Here is an 18,029-nt window from a genome sequence, read left to right as displayed (position 1 = left end):
TACCTATCGCTAGAGTGAAAGCTGCCTAAACTAAATTGGTTATAATACGTGAACAATAAGAAGATCTCTATAAAACAAAACCAAGCTTTCGTACCGTATGTGTTCAGCATGTCGGTGGTTGTCCTTGAGAAAAAATGGTTCTGAAGATGAGTGAGAGGTTTTGGATAAGCCAGCGTCAACGACCCGTAACCTTTTAATCTCTTCGGCCAAGATGGATAAACGGAGGCGGGCTAGGATTAGAACGGCAAGTCATTAAGCACGACTTTAACGTTTAATCTACATGGTTAGCTACTTCAATTTGAATAGTCCTTCCATAAGACACCAAAAAAATTAAAAACCCAAAAGTCCATAAAATCCGTGCATGAGGAGAAATTCAAATCCAAGGTTGAAAATAAGGTAAATAAAGAAAGGTAAATGAGATATTATTTGTCCCTTATAAAAACAGATCTAAAGAGGACAACTGATCAAACTGTAACACAATGGCTTCATTGTCTGCTTCCTCTACATTTCCCTTCTATAATGCCAATCAGAAGAGGCTGCAAATCCCTGTAGTTGGTAGGCGAAGGTATCTCTCATCACCTCGCAAGATTTCCTGTAAATCTAAAGATAGAGGTGGAAAAGAAATAGACAGGAGGGATGTGTTGATTGGTTTAGGGGGGCTCTATGGTTCAACAAGCTTCAATGTTGATCCATTAGCCTTAGCAGCTCCACTGAAGTCTCCAGACCTCTCCAAATGTGGTGCAGCAGACTTGCCTCTAGGTGCTAAACCTATCAATTGCTGCCCACCAAAGAAGTTAAAGATCGTTGATTTCAAGCTTCCATCGCTGTTGTCGTCGTCGTCGCCGATGAGGGTCAGGCAAGCAGCTCACTTGGTGAACGATGAATACATCGCTAAGTACTCTAAAGCAATCGCACTCATGAAAGCTCTCCCAGCTGATGACCCAAGAAGCTTCACGCAACAGGCTAACGTTCATTGTGCTTATTGTGATGGTGCTTATGACCAAATTGGTTTTCCACATTTGGAAATCCAAGTTCACAATTCATGGTTTTTCTTTCCATGGCATCGATACTATCTTTATTTCTTTGAGAAGATTTGTGGAAAGCTTATCAATGATCCTACTTTCGCTTTACCCTTCTGGAATTATGATTCCCCTGGGGGGATGCAAATGCCTGCAATGTATGCTAACCCAAACTCACCTCTTTATGATAAGCTTCGCGATCCAAAGCATCAACCCCCTACAATGGTGGATCTAGATTACGACAAAGTTGATCCCAACACGATCGGTCAGGAACAAATTGCAAGCAATCTCTCTATCATGTATCGTCAGGTGGTGTCTAACGCCAAGACTACACAGCTCTTCTTTGGTACTCCTTACAGGGCAGGGGATGAACCAGATCCCGGAGCTGGTTCGGTAGAGAATGTTCCCCATGGCCCGGTTCATTTATGGTGTGGTGACCGGAGTCAACCCAATCTTGAGGATATGGGTAATTTTTACTCGGCCGCTCGGGATCCCATCTTCTTTGCTCACCATTCTAACATTGACAGGCTGTGGACGATATGGAAAGGGCTCGGAGGAAAGAGAAAGGACTACACTGATCCAGACTGGTTGAACACAGGTAGGGTATGAGCAGACCAACACAGATCTTCTACGATGCACTGCCCTGTCCTGCCTGTGCTGCACAGAAACAGGGCTGTGCGCAATGACCGCCTTACCCCCACTTGAGTAAGGTGCTCAGGCAGGGGTAAGGCAGTCAATGCACACCGCCTTTTGTCTGTGCAGCACGGCAAGATGGGCAGTCCGCACCATAGAAGATTTGGATCCATAAACAGACTCATGTAGGTAGGGTTATAAGACTTCGTCGACTTAGTGGATTTGGATCAGAATTAGTGATGACCAATCCTGATTTCCATTGATCTAACACGTTCAATTCACACTTAAAAACCCTAGAAATTCTCATTTTTGAAAATGAGGATTGATTCTAAAAGGTTCCTGAGCACCGATTCAGGCCAATTCCAAAATTGATCTGGATTGGAATTGCTAATGACCCATTACGTGTTTAAAATGTACGGTCAGAAGAGAACTTTTATCCTCTCAAATGCGGTGCATTATCGAGGGTAACTTTAAAGTGCATCGGATGGTGCACCTCACTTGTGCATTGGATTTTTATCTTCCCAAGTGCACTAGGGGTGCATTTGAGAGCATGAAAATCCGTCGAAGGATGCCAAGTGAGCATGAATTTAAAAGGTTTACTAAAATCCACTAGTTGTTTATTAAGTATTTGATTGATTCGTCAAAACTCTAAAGCTATGAAACGCGTTAAATCAAGTCCTTTAACCTATCTTATACTAGATACTGTTTTAAATTTGATTTGAATGGTTGGAGATGGATTTCAACTCTAACCACTCCATTTATACCACAAATGCAGAGTTTCTCTTTTACGACGAAAACGCGCAGCTGGTACGAGTTAAGGTTAGAGATACCCTGGATGAGAAGAAGTTCAGGTACACATACCAGGAGGTGGACATTCCATGGCTCAAAGCTCGACCAACACCTCGTAAAACTAAAGTCAAGCCAACGGCAGACGATAGTGGTGGTCAGTTCCCAAGAGCTCTGGATTCAGTGGTGAAGACAGTGGTGAAAAGACCAAAGAAATCGAGAAGCAAGAAAGAGAAGGACGATGAGGAGGAGATATTGGTGATAGAAGGAATAGAGCTTGACAGAGACGTGTTTGTGAAGTTTGATGTGTTTATTAATGACGAAGACGAGACGGTATCAGGGCCTGGTAATAGTGAGTTTGCAGGAAGCTTCGTCAATGTACCACACAAGCATGGGAAGAAGATGAATATGAAGAATTTCAAAACGTGTCTGAGATTAGGAATAACAGATTTACTGGAGGACTTGGAAGCTGAAGATGATGAAACAGTGGTAGTGACTTTGGTCCCACGACAAGGGAAAGATGTCGTTACCATTGGAGGGCTCAAGATAGAGTTAGCCTCTTAGATTTTTTTTTTTTTTGGGGGTGAACAAAGCTTTAATGATAAGAACGTGTAGTACACATGAATTCCAAATTTGGTATTTGATCGCTACTTCTTGTTTTAGCCTTCTAGGCCACACAATTCTGCCATGAATTCCAAATTTGGTATTTGATCGCTACTTCTTGTTTTAGCCTTCTAGGCCACACAATTCTGTTAATCTCTATCCCCATTGCAATCACAGTCGAGAATTTCTAAACATCACCCCCTCATCCATTTCAAAATCACTGAATGATAAGGATTAAAAGAATTGGCCAAATAAATTGTTTGTTTTTTCAAATTTATACAGACTGATCCACATACCAAATAAAGAATTTGGTATTAATACCAATACCTCAGTCACCTTGGGTACCAGAATTTGATTAGGTCTCATAGAAAAAAATTTTAAATTCTTGGACTTCCACCCTTTAAATGCCACTGCTTGCTCTTCTTCTAATGCTGTGAATAGACAGAATTTTTGGTTTCTAACCACATCAACTGTGTTCTAGGAACCCTCTTGATGCTGAACGGAGCAAAAAATTAAAATGTGACCCATAAGGCTAGGAGTGTCTCTCTTGCTCGTAAGCTTCTTGCAAATTTTTTTTTTGGGGAGGAGGGGATGGGGATCTCAAGCTTACTTGATTTACATACTATAATACCTTACGTACAATATAATATCCCATATAAATCAGACATGACAGTAGCTTCCATACAGTAACTTTTTTTTGTTTTTTAATGGATCATACAGTATCCTTAAGTAAGAATGGAATTCAAAAAGGAAAAAAAAAAAAAAAACTCTCAAATGGTTTTCACTCACAAGCCTCATAAAAATGTTTCTAATCCATGACTATGGAATCACTCAGTTATATTTAGAGAATTGACAAATTGACTGATACCTAGCACAGTGGAGTAGGAGCTTCACTTATATGTATGTGTTCCATTCTACCTCTTTGGTTTATTAAGATCATAAACTCACATGCACATTTGCTCACTGATCATCACTGTTAACTTCCAGACAAAAATGAGGAACTAACCACTGCAAATTGAGAAATGGTTCTGATCTCGCATATTAGTGATGAGGATGGGTCTCTATTTCATGAGCCAGTTCCTTGGACAACCTGTCAGCCCGATCATCCTGTCCACCAGCAAAGGAATAGACCTTAAAGGCTAACTGAAAAGCCCTCCAAAGCATCTTTATGCATGCCTTCGATCGGTTGTCAGCCTTGGATCCAGTTTCTTTATAGGCTGCTGCCTTTGCTTCTCTTCTCTCCTGAAAAAATAATGCCAAATGTCCAGATTAGAGTCAATATTCTTTCTGTATGGAAAGTTAAATCTGTGGAAGAACTAAGTGGGTTTAGGAATTTCTCCTCATTGATTTTACCTTCAGTGCCAACTCCATGCAATTTGATGAGACATCGACCATCAATTCTTTGATTCGCACCAGGATATGAAAGTCAAAATGGATGTTGTAACTTTGTAATTTCTTAGTTTCTTCATCTTTGGTTCTTTCCAGTGTTTCTAATTCTACCTTGATCTGTTTGTAAAAGTGTTTATTAGTGATGCAAATTTGACAATTATGAAAACATTATATAGATATATTTCCAAAGAAGCAAACCAAAATTTTACCTTACTGAAGTAGCTCTCAAATTTGTCAAGAAGCTGACCCAAAGGAGGCACTATCTTCCAGCTCTCTAGGTTGGTGGCTATTTCATTCAGCTTTAAGTACAATGCTGCTGCCAGCCTTAATGCTTCCAGCTTCTTTAATGGGAAGTCTTCAAACCTTGATAATACCTGCAAGTCAATATTTTTGAATGGTATGAGCTAATAGAAAGGAGGTCTACTTAAACAAATCAAATACCAGTACTCATGCCAAAATGACCTGGCTTTCATCTGTCAGCTTCTCAAGTTGTTTCTCGACTTGTTGGTGGAATTTAAGCATCTCAGCCATATCCTTTGTTTGAAAAGAATTAAGGTCTTTCTTAACTTCATTTATTGATTTGGCATAATTCTTGATGTCTTCTTCAATTTGTTGGAAGTAGGATGATCTGAGATACCAAAGAAAAATAGTTTAAATAATGAAAGAGGGGGAAAAGGAAGAGAAGAAAGAAAACAACTTTCTGATATCAATAAAACAACTCAATTAATTAATCAAGTTGTCAGTTAAATCTCTTATACTTTGAGCAGTCCACAGTAATTAGCTGGTGAGATGGAAAACATACCTCTTTGTCATCTCTGCCAATGCATCAGCCATGCTCTGTTTGCCACCCCCAGAGGCCCCAACCTGACTCTTCTTTGCTTGAGATGACTTAGCAATAACACTAGATCCTTCAACCTTCCCTTTGAGCACTCGATACAGGTTACCCATGTGGGTTGATCTCTTCAATTTGGTATTTGCTTTCTTGGGACGCAGTGCTTTTGCTCCAGGGGGTGGTGGAGGAGCTGCACCTTTTCCGTGTGGCATGGGAGGTGGTGGTACTGATCCGTTTGATGGAAGTGTGGGTGGTGGGGGTGGGGTAGCTGCTCCTGGTAGTGGTGGCGGTGGTGGTGCTCCTGGTGTTGGAGGTGGAGGTGGTGGTGGTGCTGTTGCTCCTGGTCGTGGTGGTGGTCCTGGTGTTGGAGGTGGAGGTGGTGGTGGTGCTGTTGCTCCTGGTGTTGGAGGTGGAGGTGGAGCTGCTCCTGGTGGTGGTGGTGGTGGCGAAGGTGGTGTTGCTACTGCTCCTGATGATGGTAGTGGTGGTGGTGGTGGTGGCGAAGGTGGTGTTGCGACTGCTCCTGATGATGGTAGTGGTGGTAGTGGTATTAATACATTTGGCAGAAAATTGATCACTGATGGTGAGTTTGCTGTAGCATTAGGAGGCAGTGTTGGTGGTGGCAGTGGCAGAGGTGGTGTTGCTATTGCTCCTGATGGTGGTAGTGGTGGCGGAGGTGGTGTTGCTACTGCTCCTGATGGTGGTAGTGGTGGTGGTATTGATACATTCCGCAGAAAATTGGGTGCTGATGTTGAGGTTGCTGTAGCATTTGGAGGCAGTGTTGGTGGTCGTGGTATCGGTGGAGTTACTGCTGGGGATACATTTGGCAGAAACTCGTGTGGTAGGGATGGGGCTGCGGTTAAATTTTCCGGAAACATTGGTGGTGGAGGTCGAGGTGGTGGTGGTGCTGCTGAGACATTTGGTGGCAGTGTGGGTGATTGTGGAGGTGGTGACTGTAGCTGGGGTTTATTTGCTGTAAGTGATGAAACTGGAACAGAGGGCCGTCTCCTTTTGGCAGATTCACAACTGGTAACATTCCCACTCACATTTCTGGCCATCTGATCTGAATCAGACATTGTAATTTCTCGAGTTACAGCTGCAGCTTTAACTTCTCTGATCTCTTGCTTGCTCTCTGATTGCCGAGGTGGTGACTGTAGCTGGGGTCTATTTGCTGTAAGTGATGAAACTGGAACAGAGGGCATTCTCCTTTTGGAAGATTCACAACTGGGGACATTCCCACTCACATTTCTGGCCATCTGATCTGAATCATACATTGTAATTTCTCGAGTTACAGCTGCAGCTTTAACTTCTCTGATCTCTTGCTTGCTCTCTGATTGCCAAGGTGGTGACTGTAGCTGGGGTCTATTTGCTGTAAGTGATGAAACTGGAACAGAGGGCATTCTCCTTTTGGAAGATTCACAACTGGGGACATTCCCACTCACATTTCTGGCCATCTGATCTGAATCATCCATTGTAATTTCTCGAGTTACAGCTGCAGCTTTAACTTCTCTGATCTCTTGCTTGCTCCCTGATTGTCGAGGTGGTGGTGACTGTAGCTGGGGTCTATTTGCTGTAAGTGATGAAACTGGAACAGAGGGCACTCTCCTTTTGGAAGTGACATTCCCACTCACATTTCTGGCCATCTGATCTGAATCATACATTGTAATTTTTCGAGTTACAGCGGCAGCTTTAACTTCTCTGATCTCTTGCTTGCTCCCTGATTGTCGAGATGGTGACTGTAGCTGGGGTCTATTTGCTGTAAGTGATGAAACTGGAACAGAGGGCACTCTCCTTTTGGAAGTGACATTCCCACTCACATTTCTGGCCATCTGATCTGAATCATACATTGTAATTTCTCGAGTTACAGCTGCAGCTTTAACTTCTCTGATCTCTTGCTTGCTCCCTGATTGTCGAGATGGCGGCTGTAGTTGAGGTCTATTTGCTGTAAGTGATGACACTGGAACAGAGGGCACTCTCCTTTTGGAAGTGACATTCCCACTCACATTTCTGGCCATCTGATATGAATCATACATTGTAATTTCTCGAGTTACAGCTGCAGCTTTAACTTCTCTGATCTCTTGCTTGCTCCCTGATTGTCGAGGTGGTGACTGTAGCTGGGGTCCATTTGCTGTAAGTGATGAAACTGGAACAGAGGGCATTCTCCTTTTGGAAGATTCACAACTGGTGAGATTCCCACTCTCATTTCTAGCCATCTGATCTGAATCATACATTGTAATCTCTCGGGTTACAGTTGCCGCATTAACTACTCTAATCTCTTGTTTGCTCCCTGAATCTGGTTTTGGTTCTAAATCGCTCTTTTCTTCTTGGCCCTCTGGCATAGGTTCATCCAATATCCTGCTACTTTGATTCTCAGGGCTGGAAGCTTGAGATGATACATGAGAGAAACTGTGGAATGCGAGTCGCTTTACATCAATGGGTTTCAATTTCCCAACAGCTTGGATCCTGAGAGGCATGAGAAGAGGTGGTGAATAAGAAAAGTCTGCAATATCCCCAATTTTTGTGGAATTGTGGATCACCTCTGGAAGTACTGAAGTTGGGGTGTCTGGAGAGTGACAGAAGGGGGATTTATTGTTTGAGTATGATCCGATTAAGATGTCTCCTGAACTCTTATTGTTCTTCTGTTCTTCCTCATCCATTACATCAAACATTTCTCTTGCTATCGTAATCATGTAAGACAGCTTCTCCAACACTCTTTCACCTTCAACACAAAAAAATTATCAACTTCAGTTAAAGCAGCTATTTGGCCTCAACTAAGACAGATTTTTTATCTCTTGGGAAAGAAGCTGACATACCAAACTCCTCAGAAGCAATGTCATCCATGTTACCATCTTTCTTACATTTGAATTTGGTCAACCACTTGTGATTCTCAGTCCATGAATCTCCAACAGATCTGAGAGCATTGTAGAAGAAGGCCAATGCCTAAATGAAGAACATTGTTTTATTAGCTAATGGATGTGTCACTAAACAATTTTTAGACAGCCTTCATGAACAAATGGCAAACCTGTTGTACAGTTGTGCCATCCGTATCTGACATTTGAACACTAGCTAGAACTTTGGGGTAAAGTTTATGGAGGTCGTTGGCAGTTTTCATCAACAACTACAAAAAGATACACTGAAAATTAAATTTAAAAAAAAGTGCCAATGAAGCAGTGCTACTCTCCTCTGTGTTGATTGCTGAGGAGTTCTTAAAGAAAAAAAGAGATCATGGGGGTTAAAAAAAACACCGAGTACAATGTACCTCCTTGATGGGACCAGATCCACTGCAAGGAGCAAGGTCAATTGTGTCTCTAAAGATCAGAATCTTCTTCCGAAGCTCAACCATGAACATCAAATTTCCTGCCCATCCACATGACTTGCTTATCATCCAATCTGCCTTTTTTTTCTGATTCTTTGGTTGATCATATCTCTTGGTTGCCTGCACCAATAAACAAGTCTTTGATGGTACTGAATTATCTGTTGAAATAAACATAGGTGGGTTTCTGTAGGATCTTAAACAAATAATCTCTGTGCTATTTTTCAATTTCTTACATGAAGAAACCAATCAATGACTAACAATAGAATGACTAGTGACTTAAAAGGGAGACCAAACTGGATTTCTAGAGTTGTGGATTGGTAAAGCTAGCAGCATGGCCTACTGGAGGGATTATTTTTTTGTATGCTTTCCTCTTTTTTCCCTTTTTGGATAAATTTTGTAATTTTCTCTTCTTTTGTTAATTGAACTCCTCAATTGATCAGTTGAACAGAGTAGAGTTCAACCAATATGAAGAAGAGGAACTGAAATAATCTTGATCGAATGCAGTTTGAATATATTTTCCAAGGGTATTCAAGATACCATAGCATCATCTGGTACATTTTATTTTATCAAGAATGTTTTTGGGAAAGCTTATTGAGTCTAGAAATGACATCAGTTTATATATTCTTCCCAGAAAAAAGGAACCTCAACAGAAACGAGTTTTAGAACAACCACAAGAATCCATTTTTCTGCATACCCAGTTATTGTAAAGAAAGAGGAAAGAGGGAAACAGGTAGACTACCTCGGATCGATTAGATTTGAGAGGAATCGATATTGGTTGTTGATGCGACTGAATTCCGGGTGCCATTGTTAATCCTTGATGCTGCCTATCTATTGTGAGAAGAAAACGATGAATCAAAGCAACTGGGGTTCTGGTTATGTATTGGATTCCATTGCTGCTCACTTCCCAACAGGGTGGCTGATCGAATTTGGAAAGGGGAAGACAGTCTATTATAAAGAGGAGAAGAAGAAAAAGAAAAAGAAGAAGAAGGAGAAGAAGGGGTGGTGGGTTCAGGGCCTCCAGGCTTTTGGTGGAGATAAATTACAAATTAACAAACAAACAAACAAACAAGCATTCCAACTTCAAAACTAAAACGGAAATTTTTTTTTTTTTTTTTGATGAAACTACTAAAACGGATTTATTCAAAGGGATTGGCTGAAAATTTTGAAAACGTGCGGCGCACTGTCTTGGTTTATCTCTTTATTTCTGTTTTTTCTTTGTTGCTCTTAGCAGCTTCAGGAAACCAAACACCCAGAAAAATTCTGTATGATTCAGAGTTGAGAGAGAGAGAGAGAGAAAGAGAGAGTAAAGAAAGAAAGAAAGAAAGAAAGAAAGAGAGAAAGAAAGAAACGAGAACCTGAGAGGGGAAGTGAATAATCTAAAAAGAGTCAAATCCCAAAAAAAACCAAGAAAACGCTGAAATATGTGTGTTGTTACAAGAGCGGGGCTAAGAGCCAAAGACAACAAACGGGACTCTATGCCTGATTTGGGGGGTGTCCAAAGACACCCAACCGCGTAGGCGTACCTGTCGCCAACTATCAGTTAGGGCTGCACCTTTTAACGACTAATTCTCCCTTAACCCACCCTCCCCTTATATTTAGGAATTTTGGATGAGGCAAACCCTAATAAACATATTATATTGTTGGTTTGGTGTCTTTTTGTAGGTCGCAATTGGTTGTTTACATGTAGAGAATTAAATTAAGAGAAAAGATTATCTGTGTCGCCAGACTCTCTCTCCTCATGTAAAATGACCTAGTTGCCCTCTCATTTTGTTATGCCGCAATAATGTCATTTTATGTGAGAAGGAGCGAGATAGACATAGAAGTGCTAGTGTATGCTGTCTGACAACTTTGAGAACTATTTCCCACGAACTTAAAATAGAAAGACGTTTCAAAATACATCCTTTTAGGTGATACTAGTTCCTCCCCCCAAAAAAAAAATAAAAATTGTTAAATCCAAGATCTCCCTAATGTTTTTCACAAAACAAATAAGTGGGAGAGTCATGGTGCGGCAAGGCAAGGCAAGGCAAGGCCCTAACTGTGGGATTGGGGTCTCCTGCTGCACATGGCTGCCCCAACTGCCTTGCTGCGTAGACGCAAGAAGGCCGAATGAACCCCCATTCAGACAGGAGTAAGGCGGCCATTTCGCGCCTTGCTATGTCTGCGCAGCAGGGCAGTTGGGGCAGCTGCGTAGTAGACGATCTGGATCCCTAATTGGGTGCGTGCGGTTTTCTTTTGTTGATCAATTTGAGCAAAATTTTATTCCTTTATTGATGCTATATAGTTTACATGGAAATTAGATGTCATTTTCCTAACATCGGAATTTGTTTTTTGTACAGGACAGAGCACATTTGGAGTCAGATTTGTCAAAAACTTACCGACGACATAGCTTGAAGCCTTGAACAAAGTCCGACATGGAACAAGGATTTACTGACGTCTATTGTGTGTCAACTGACACAACGACAATGTTGGTAATTGTATGTTGTATGTCGGTAACAAGTAATCTTCTATATCTTCTCTCTCTGAGAGACACATCTTTTGGACCTTTTTGGATAGGTGTTTCCAATGGGTATCTCCCCTCTATAAATAAAGGACATCGATATACTTAAATGTGATTTTCTAATTATCAGTCTCCCTCTCACACTCACTCTTGTGTGTGTGTGTGTCCATGCAAGGAATACACTATTGCTTTCTTTCTTTTTTACCGATTCTCCTTTGAAAGTCTTCTTTGAGCTATGAGCACAACTTTGTAGAACTAAAAGGCATCGTAGGAGAATGCAATACTACTCCCATAAGCTAAGTGTTGTTTTACATGTTGGAGACCAATTCTTCTTTAGCTATAATCATAATTTTATAAAATTTGAAGGGATATAGTAGGAGAGTGTGTACTAATACTTGCATAAGCTTTAAATTGTTTTACATCTTAAAGACCAATTCACACTTTTCCCAATTGCACCATTGGGGCATCTATGATCTTTAGGATAGTGTCTCACATTCACATTTAATAAAAGTACAATTTATAGCATCTTCAAATTCATTGTCAAAAGTATCCTACCAAGGCATTGTATATATTGATCATTTGTTAGTCTCTCTCTCTCTCTCTCTCTCTCTCACCTCTTTGATCATGTGAAGGACTTCTAGCTAGTAACCCTTAAAACAAGAGAAATCCTCTCCAATTCCCTGAAGTTGTGCAGTTCGGCAGTGTTAGGTGGAGATATTGACACGTGACAGTTCGGACATCCAACGGTCTGATCGAGTTCATTGATTATATTGAGCTCGAACTGTCAAGTGCCGACATCTCCACCTAGGATTGCCACACTGTTCAACTTTAGGAATTGAAGAGCATTAAAATCCGAGAAATGTGTGGTCTCTTAAAATAGAATCAATTTCCCTAAAGCCATGATGAAGGAATTCTGGCAATCATTGTATTTGAATGGGTTGGCTGCAAGAGTGAAAAATAGTATCCTAGTACCATATTTTCTTGGAATGTTTTCCAAAAAATAGAAAATAGCATTCCATTTTCTCCATTGTTGATATTTTTCTAGGGCTTATGATTAGCCTTGCTTATAAATCAACCGAAAAAACCACTTCCCACCAAATTAGGAATGTTGTCCATCCCACGGTCCCACCCAACATGCACTAGACAAGCCACTCTCTCTACATATGTATTGAGGTTTTCTCTTTCTCTAGGTATAAAATTTTGGAAAAAAAATCCCCAGGCCGAGAGTGTGTGGATTCTTTCTTTTCTCTCCATGACTTGTGCCTTCCTATTGACGAAACTGTTTTCCACATGCTGAAATGTGTGGCATGAGGGATTCTTCCCACGCGGGGACCCTTGCCCTAAAATTTTAGTTCTATAAGCCCCAAATTTTACTTGTATTTTTTTGTGAACAACCCCAAATTTTAGTATGACTGAATATTATTTCTCTTATTAATTTTCCTAAATAAATCTTTCTTAAACACCCAAAATTTTGTTAATTGATTTTATTTTATTTTTGGATAAATTATACGTTAACCTTTGATTTTCAAATGAAACTCAAATCACCCTTGATTTTTTAAAATACTTAAATCACTATCTTTATTAGACTCCAATAAAACAAATTAGTCCTTACCTAATTTTATGCTATTAAATGATGATGTCAGCCAATTAAATAAATTTAAATTTCTAAATTACCCTTGATTAAAAACCTTAAAATTGATCCTCTTCCTCAGATGACCTACAACTGCATGTATAGGAGCTCACGGCGGAGGTCATTAATGGAGGGGTCATGGTGAGGAGATAGAGGGACGTGTGTAGTAGGGGTGTCAATAATGGCCGGCTGGCCCGAACCCGCCCTGAGCCCGGCCCGGACCCGACCCTGATCTCCCAGCCCGAAGGGCGGGTTAGGGTTGAGTTTTTGGCTGACCCTGGCAGGGTCGGGTCGGGTCTGGGTTAAGACCCCGGGCTTAGCCCGGCCAGGCCCGGACCCGACCCTGAATTAGTTATAAACATTTATATATCTGAAAATACCAAAATACCCATAAGAGATGATAACCCTAATCCCATATTCCCTTTTCATTTTCAATTTTTCACCCTTCATTCTTCATCCACGAGAAACTGAGAAAGCCGTCGCTCAACTAGCCTTCTTCTTCCTCGGTTCCTCCTTCCCAGATTTGCTATTTTGTTTTGTTTTGTTTTGTGTAGGCTGAGAAAATCATAAAACTTGCAGAAACCTAATAGCCTAGTCCGAAACTCATACTTCTTCATTCTTCAAGCTCTGAACCTCGGCTGTTTGATAACCTTAACGGAGGTTAGAGTTACTTTCTGTTATTTTCTGATTTGGGTGATCGATTTGAAATCTATAATTTTCTGAACTTTTGGTATATCTCTAAAAATTGAGATAAAAAAAATTCGTCTTTATGTTGGTTTGGGGAATCAAGAAGACAGAGTGTACTGTGTCTGTGTAGCCATGGAGGTTGTTTATTGGGGATTTAGGTTGGTGGTTATGGCTGCCGTTCTCTCTTCTACTAGCGTTAAGGGTTTCAAAAATCATGAATCGACCAAGACAGGTATCATTTTTCAGACTAATTAAAGGAATTTTTGCATTGATTCTGATGTGACCTGAATTTGGAATAGGTCCCTCAACCCTCGCAGGGTCGGGTCGGGCTGGACCGGGTCAAGGAAAATCCTAACAAGATCGGATCAGGATTGAGGGTTTCTTGATCCTGCCAGGGTTGGGTCAGGGTCAGGGTCAGGGTTTAGGCAGGCCCGGCCCAACCCGACCCATTGACACCCCTAGTGTGTAGGAGCTCACGGCAGAGGTCATTAATGGAGGGGTCACGGTGATCGAGCATCCTAGATGTCAAACCCCACCTCTGCAACTCATGTTCCAAACAATGCCTGAGTGCAAGACCTTCACTACGAACAAGAATATCTCCATGAAAATTCCACCCCAACCGGTTCAATCAAACTAAACCCAATTCTAACTGAACTGATGTGAATCCCTCAAACTAAACCCATCTCCATTTCACTCATCCCCATTTCATTTCGAACGAAAAGCCCTAAAACTCTGAATTGCATAACCTCTCCATCGTTCGTTGGAGGTTCCGTTGCTGGTTCTCTGCTCGCTGCCGACACTCTTTATATCGTCGTTGTTGCATTCACTGACCCATCTTATCACCGGTTGCCAGCTGAAGATGAGTTGCAGAGTTCAGGCTCGGGTAGCGTTGGTCACTCTCCGTCAGGTTTCGGAAGCGGTGGTGGTGGTGGTGGCGGGGGAAGCCATAGCCACCCTGCTCCACCAGCGGAGTCATGTGGGGTATCAATCTATGGCTGCAATCTCTCTTCGGTTTGATTTGGGCCCCAACCGCCAGACAACAACCACCACCACCACACTTTTGAATTCCGCCTTTGACTTTTTCCTTCTTTTTTTTTATAATCCTTTTTGGGATTACTTTCTTTCTTCTTTAATTTTACCTTGTTAGCTTTTGAATTCAGAATTCGTTCTCTGTAATCGAGATCTTTTTATTTTTGAGCTTAATCTCTCTCATTGTAGTTTGTAGATTTTAGAGAGAGGAGAAAAGTAGTGTAGCTCAAGTATGTTTCTGGAAAGAAAGAGAAAGTGGGCTCTAACGTCCAAATCAGTCTTTCAATCCTTCCATGTCCATTTTTTCTCTTTTTTTCTCCATCTCTATAAGGACTTAAGGAATATTCTTCTTCTTCTTCTTTTTTTTTTTTTTTTTGAATTTCATGGATTACTATTAAGTAAGAAATGAAATGCTATGCATTTCTCTATCTGGGTTTGGAATTTGGAATTTGGAATTTGGCCTACTGGGGTGCGATAATGGGGTTGATTTCTTCATTAGCTTAATCTTCTGCAAGTTTAAAGGGACCAGAACTGTTGCAAGGCTGCAGGAGCCCTGCACCGGCTTAGTAATCACTTCTGCTCTTTGGATAAAAGCAATCTAGGTTCTCCCGGATGTGGAGCGATGGAGAGGTTCTGCAACTCAGAGTTTTAGGTGATGGCGGTGGTTGTGGTGATGGTAGTGGCGGTGGAGGTGACGGTGGCGGCGCGAACTTGAGGTACAGAGGGATGAGTGGAAGAAGATGGAAGAAAAAGGAAAGGATTGAAGATGAAGGAAGGGTAGTATTGTATATTTAATTTAAGGGTAAATTATGCGTCATCCCTTGGTTTTTTAACGAAACTCAGATTACCCTTTGGTTTTTGAAAAAACTTAAATCACCTTTTGGTTTAGACCCCAATATGACAAATTAGTCCCTATTGTTAGTTTTATATTGTTAAATGATGACGTCAACCAGTTAAATAAATTGGATAAATTATATATCACCTCCTAATTTTTAAATAAAACTCAAATTACCCCTTTACAGTAACGTTGTTAGTCTGCTATTAGTTATTAGTGTGAAAGGACAATTTTATCCTAGTACTAAAATATTAGAATTAAATTTCCAGTTCTACCTTTCCTTCATCTTCAACATTGGTCAAGGGTAGTTTAGGGATTTAAATTTATTTAATTGGCTAACATCATCACTTAACAACATAAAACTAACGGTAGGGACTAATTTGTCATATTAGGGTCTAAATCAGGGAGTGATTTGAGTTTTTTCAAAAACCAGGAGGTGATCTGAGTTTTGTTTGAAAATGAAGGGGTGACGTGTAATTTACCCAATAAATTAATAAATGGGAAAATATCATCCCCTCTCCTCTAAGTTTGCCTAATATCAATCAAATACCCAAGTTTTGAAAAATATCTATCCCCTCCCCTACTTTATAAAGATTCTATCAACCATACCCTCACCGTTAAAAAAATCCATTAAAAGTGATGATATGGTATGTACAAAATTTATAAAACCCCAAAATGCCCTTAGTATAAGTATAGTCTAATTTTGCTCTCCCCTACTTTCCCAATTTGCCCTCCCCCACTTGCCCTTTTGCTTCTTTCTTCTTCTTTGTCTTCTTCCTCCGCCAGCACCACCATAATCATCACTTCTTCTTCCTAGAAGTAAACAATACATTATTGACGGGTTTGGTGCAGTGTGGCATTTGTGTACAGCAAGTCTGCAATCCTTTTGCCTCTTTTCTATCTTTCTCTCTCTCTCTCGCTGTCTCCCCCTACTTCTTCCTTCCTGTTCTAAAATAAAACCCGCACTTGTAGTTTCAATTACTTTCCATTAATTTTTCCCTTTATGTGTTTTTTGCATCTGTTCTAAGTCTCCGATGTGCTCATGTGCCTGTTCCTGATCTCTCCTTTAAAATCAACTTTAGTGCCTGAAATTTGATCCCAATATCAGAATCCCAAATTGGTTTCTTTCTAAAATATTCTTCTTTTTGTTTTTTGATTTATTATTTTATCTCTCCGACGGCCGCCACGATTGGCTTTGATGTCAGGGTCCAGTTCTTGAGTCTCAGACTGATGAAGCAATGGGGTATCCAGCATCCCATTTCTTTTTCATCTTCAATATCAATTTCAGCTCTGAAATCTGATCTGGGTTCTCTTTGAAGCATTCACAGTACACGAATCCTCCAAAAAATTAGATCCGTTCTTCGCTCTTGAAATAGTAAATTCCAGGTGTACTTAGCCATGGGTCTCTGTTTCAACAAGGATAAGGTTCAGGAAGCAACTAAACAAAAAGATAATCGGTACTAGTAGTGTAAAACGAAGGAAACAAACAGTAACAGAGGCTATCGGAGGATTATGGATGAATAAAAAAAACCCATTTTTTCGCTTGTAATAGATTTTAATTTTCTGAAAGACCCACCAGAGAGAGTGTGAGAATAAGAACAAATAGAGAGGTAAAAGGGGAGAGAGAGAAAGAGAGTAGAAGAACTGAAGAAAGATGAATTTGAGATAGAAATATCAGAGTTCAGGGAACTAAGGAATGGCGGAGCAGTTGGCAGGGAAGGGAGGGTATGGGGTTAGGAGGCGGAATGGTGGTGATGGTGGGATTTTGGGGCAGGTTTACAGGGCTGGGTGGCTCGGAGTTACAGATGCATTCAGAGAAACCACTGGTGTTCCGAGAGGAAGACGAAGAAGAATCACAGATTCACATGGCTGTCTCTAATACTGAATTGTTAAATTTGTTGAAGGGCTCTACAGTAATTTTAAAAAGGGTAATTTTGTCTTTACACTTTTTTTTTTTTAACAGCGTTACCTAGTTAGGGTACGGTTGATGGCAACTTTATAAAATAGGGGAGGGTAAAGATATTTTTCAAAACTTGGGTACTGGATTGATATTAGGCAAACTTAGAAGGGAGGGGGATGACATTTCCCCATTAATAAAATGTTACCAGAACTGAAAACAAGGGTAAATTATACATCACCCCCTAGTTCTTAAATGAAACTCAAATCACCCCCTGATTTTTGAAAAAACTCAAATCACCGATGTTAGTCTGCTATTAGTTATTGATGTGAAAGGACTATTTTACCCTTGCACTAAAACATTAGAATTAAATATAATACTACCCTTCCTTCATCTTCAACATTGGTCAAGGGTAGTTTAGGGATTTAAATTTATTTGGATAAATTACACATCACCTCCTGATTTTCAAATGAAACTCAGATCACCCCCTGGTTTTTTGAAAAACTCAAATCACCCCTGGTTTAGACCCCAATATGACAAATTAGTCCCTACCATTAGTTTTATGCTGTTAAGTGATGATGTCAGCTAGTTAAATAAATTTAAATCCCTAAACTACCCTTGACCTCCAAACATAGATTTTGAAGGGTAGTATTATAAATTTAATTCTAATGTTTTAGTACAAGGGTAAAATGGTCCTTTCACACCAATAACTAATAGCAAACTAACACTGTTACTGTAGAGTAGGTGATTTGAGTTTTTTCAAAAATCAGGGGGTGATCTGAGTTTCGTTTGAAAATCAAGGGGTGATGTATGATTTACCCAAAATTTATTATTAATCAAAATTGACAAAGGAAAATCTCTTGGATGTAGGCACAT

General features: G+C 40.5%; 2 protein-coding genes across 2 annotated transcripts; one reads left to right on the top strand and one right to left on the bottom strand.

Moving 5' to 3' along the window:
• The first annotated feature begins 479 nt into the window (after positions 1–479).
• Positions 480–3,006, top strand: LOC122638648 (polyphenol oxidase, chloroplastic-like). The gene is made up of 2 exons (XM_043831503.1): positions 480–1,617; positions 2,428–3,006. The coding sequence occupies exons 1-2, from the start codon at positions 480–482 to the stop codon at positions 3,000–3,002; spliced, it is 1,713 nt and encodes a 570-aa protein (XP_043687438.1). The 3' UTR covers positions 3,003–3,006.
• A 956-nt stretch (positions 3,007–3,962) lies between these two features.
• Positions 3,963–9,369, bottom strand: LOC122638645 (formin-like protein 3). The gene is made up of 9 exons (XM_043831502.1): positions 9,318–9,369; positions 8,522–8,698; positions 8,285–8,380; positions 8,076–8,202; positions 5,233–7,981; positions 4,893–5,058; positions 4,640–4,804; positions 4,395–4,547; positions 3,963–4,283 (listed from the first exon to the last, which is right to left on the bottom strand). The coding sequence occupies exons 2-9, from the start codon at positions 8,645–8,647 to the stop codon at positions 4,083–4,085; spliced, it is 3,783 nt and encodes a 1,260-aa protein (XP_043687437.1). The 5' UTR covers positions 8,648–8,698; positions 9,318–9,369; the 3' UTR covers positions 3,963–4,082.
• Positions 9,370–18,029: the final 8,660 nt, after the last annotated feature.

Source organism: Telopea speciosissima, chromosome 9 (genome assembly GCF_018873765.1).
Source record: "Telopea speciosissima isolate NSW1024214 ecotype Mountain lineage chromosome 9, Tspe_v1, whole genome shotgun sequence".
Taxonomy (NCBI): Eukaryota; Viridiplantae; Streptophyta; class Magnoliopsida; order Proteales; family Proteaceae; genus Telopea; species Telopea speciosissima.
Note: the sequence above shows the minus strand (reverse complement) of the source record. Positions and strands in the feature narration are given on the sequence as shown.

Coding starts and splice junctions, on each gene's coding strand:
- LOC122638648 (XM_043831503.1), top strand. CDS start 480: ATGGCTTCATTGTCTGCTTCCTCTACATTTCCCTTCTATAATGCCAAT. Junction 1,618..2,427: donor TCCAGACTGGTTGAACACAG/GTAGGGTATGAG, acceptor CCACAAATGCAG/AGTTTCTCTTTTACGACGAA.
- LOC122638645 (XM_043831502.1), bottom strand. CDS start 8,647: ATGATAAGCAAGTCATGTGGATGGGCAGGAAATTTGATGTTCATGGTT. Junction 8,381..8,521: donor GATCTGGTCCCATCAAGGAG/GTACATTGTACT, acceptor ATCTTTTTGTAG/TTGTTGATGAAAACTGCCAA. Junction 4,284..4,394: donor GCATGGAGTTGGCACTGAAG/GTAAAATCAATG, acceptor TTATTTTTTCAG/GAGAGAAGAGAAGCAAAGGC.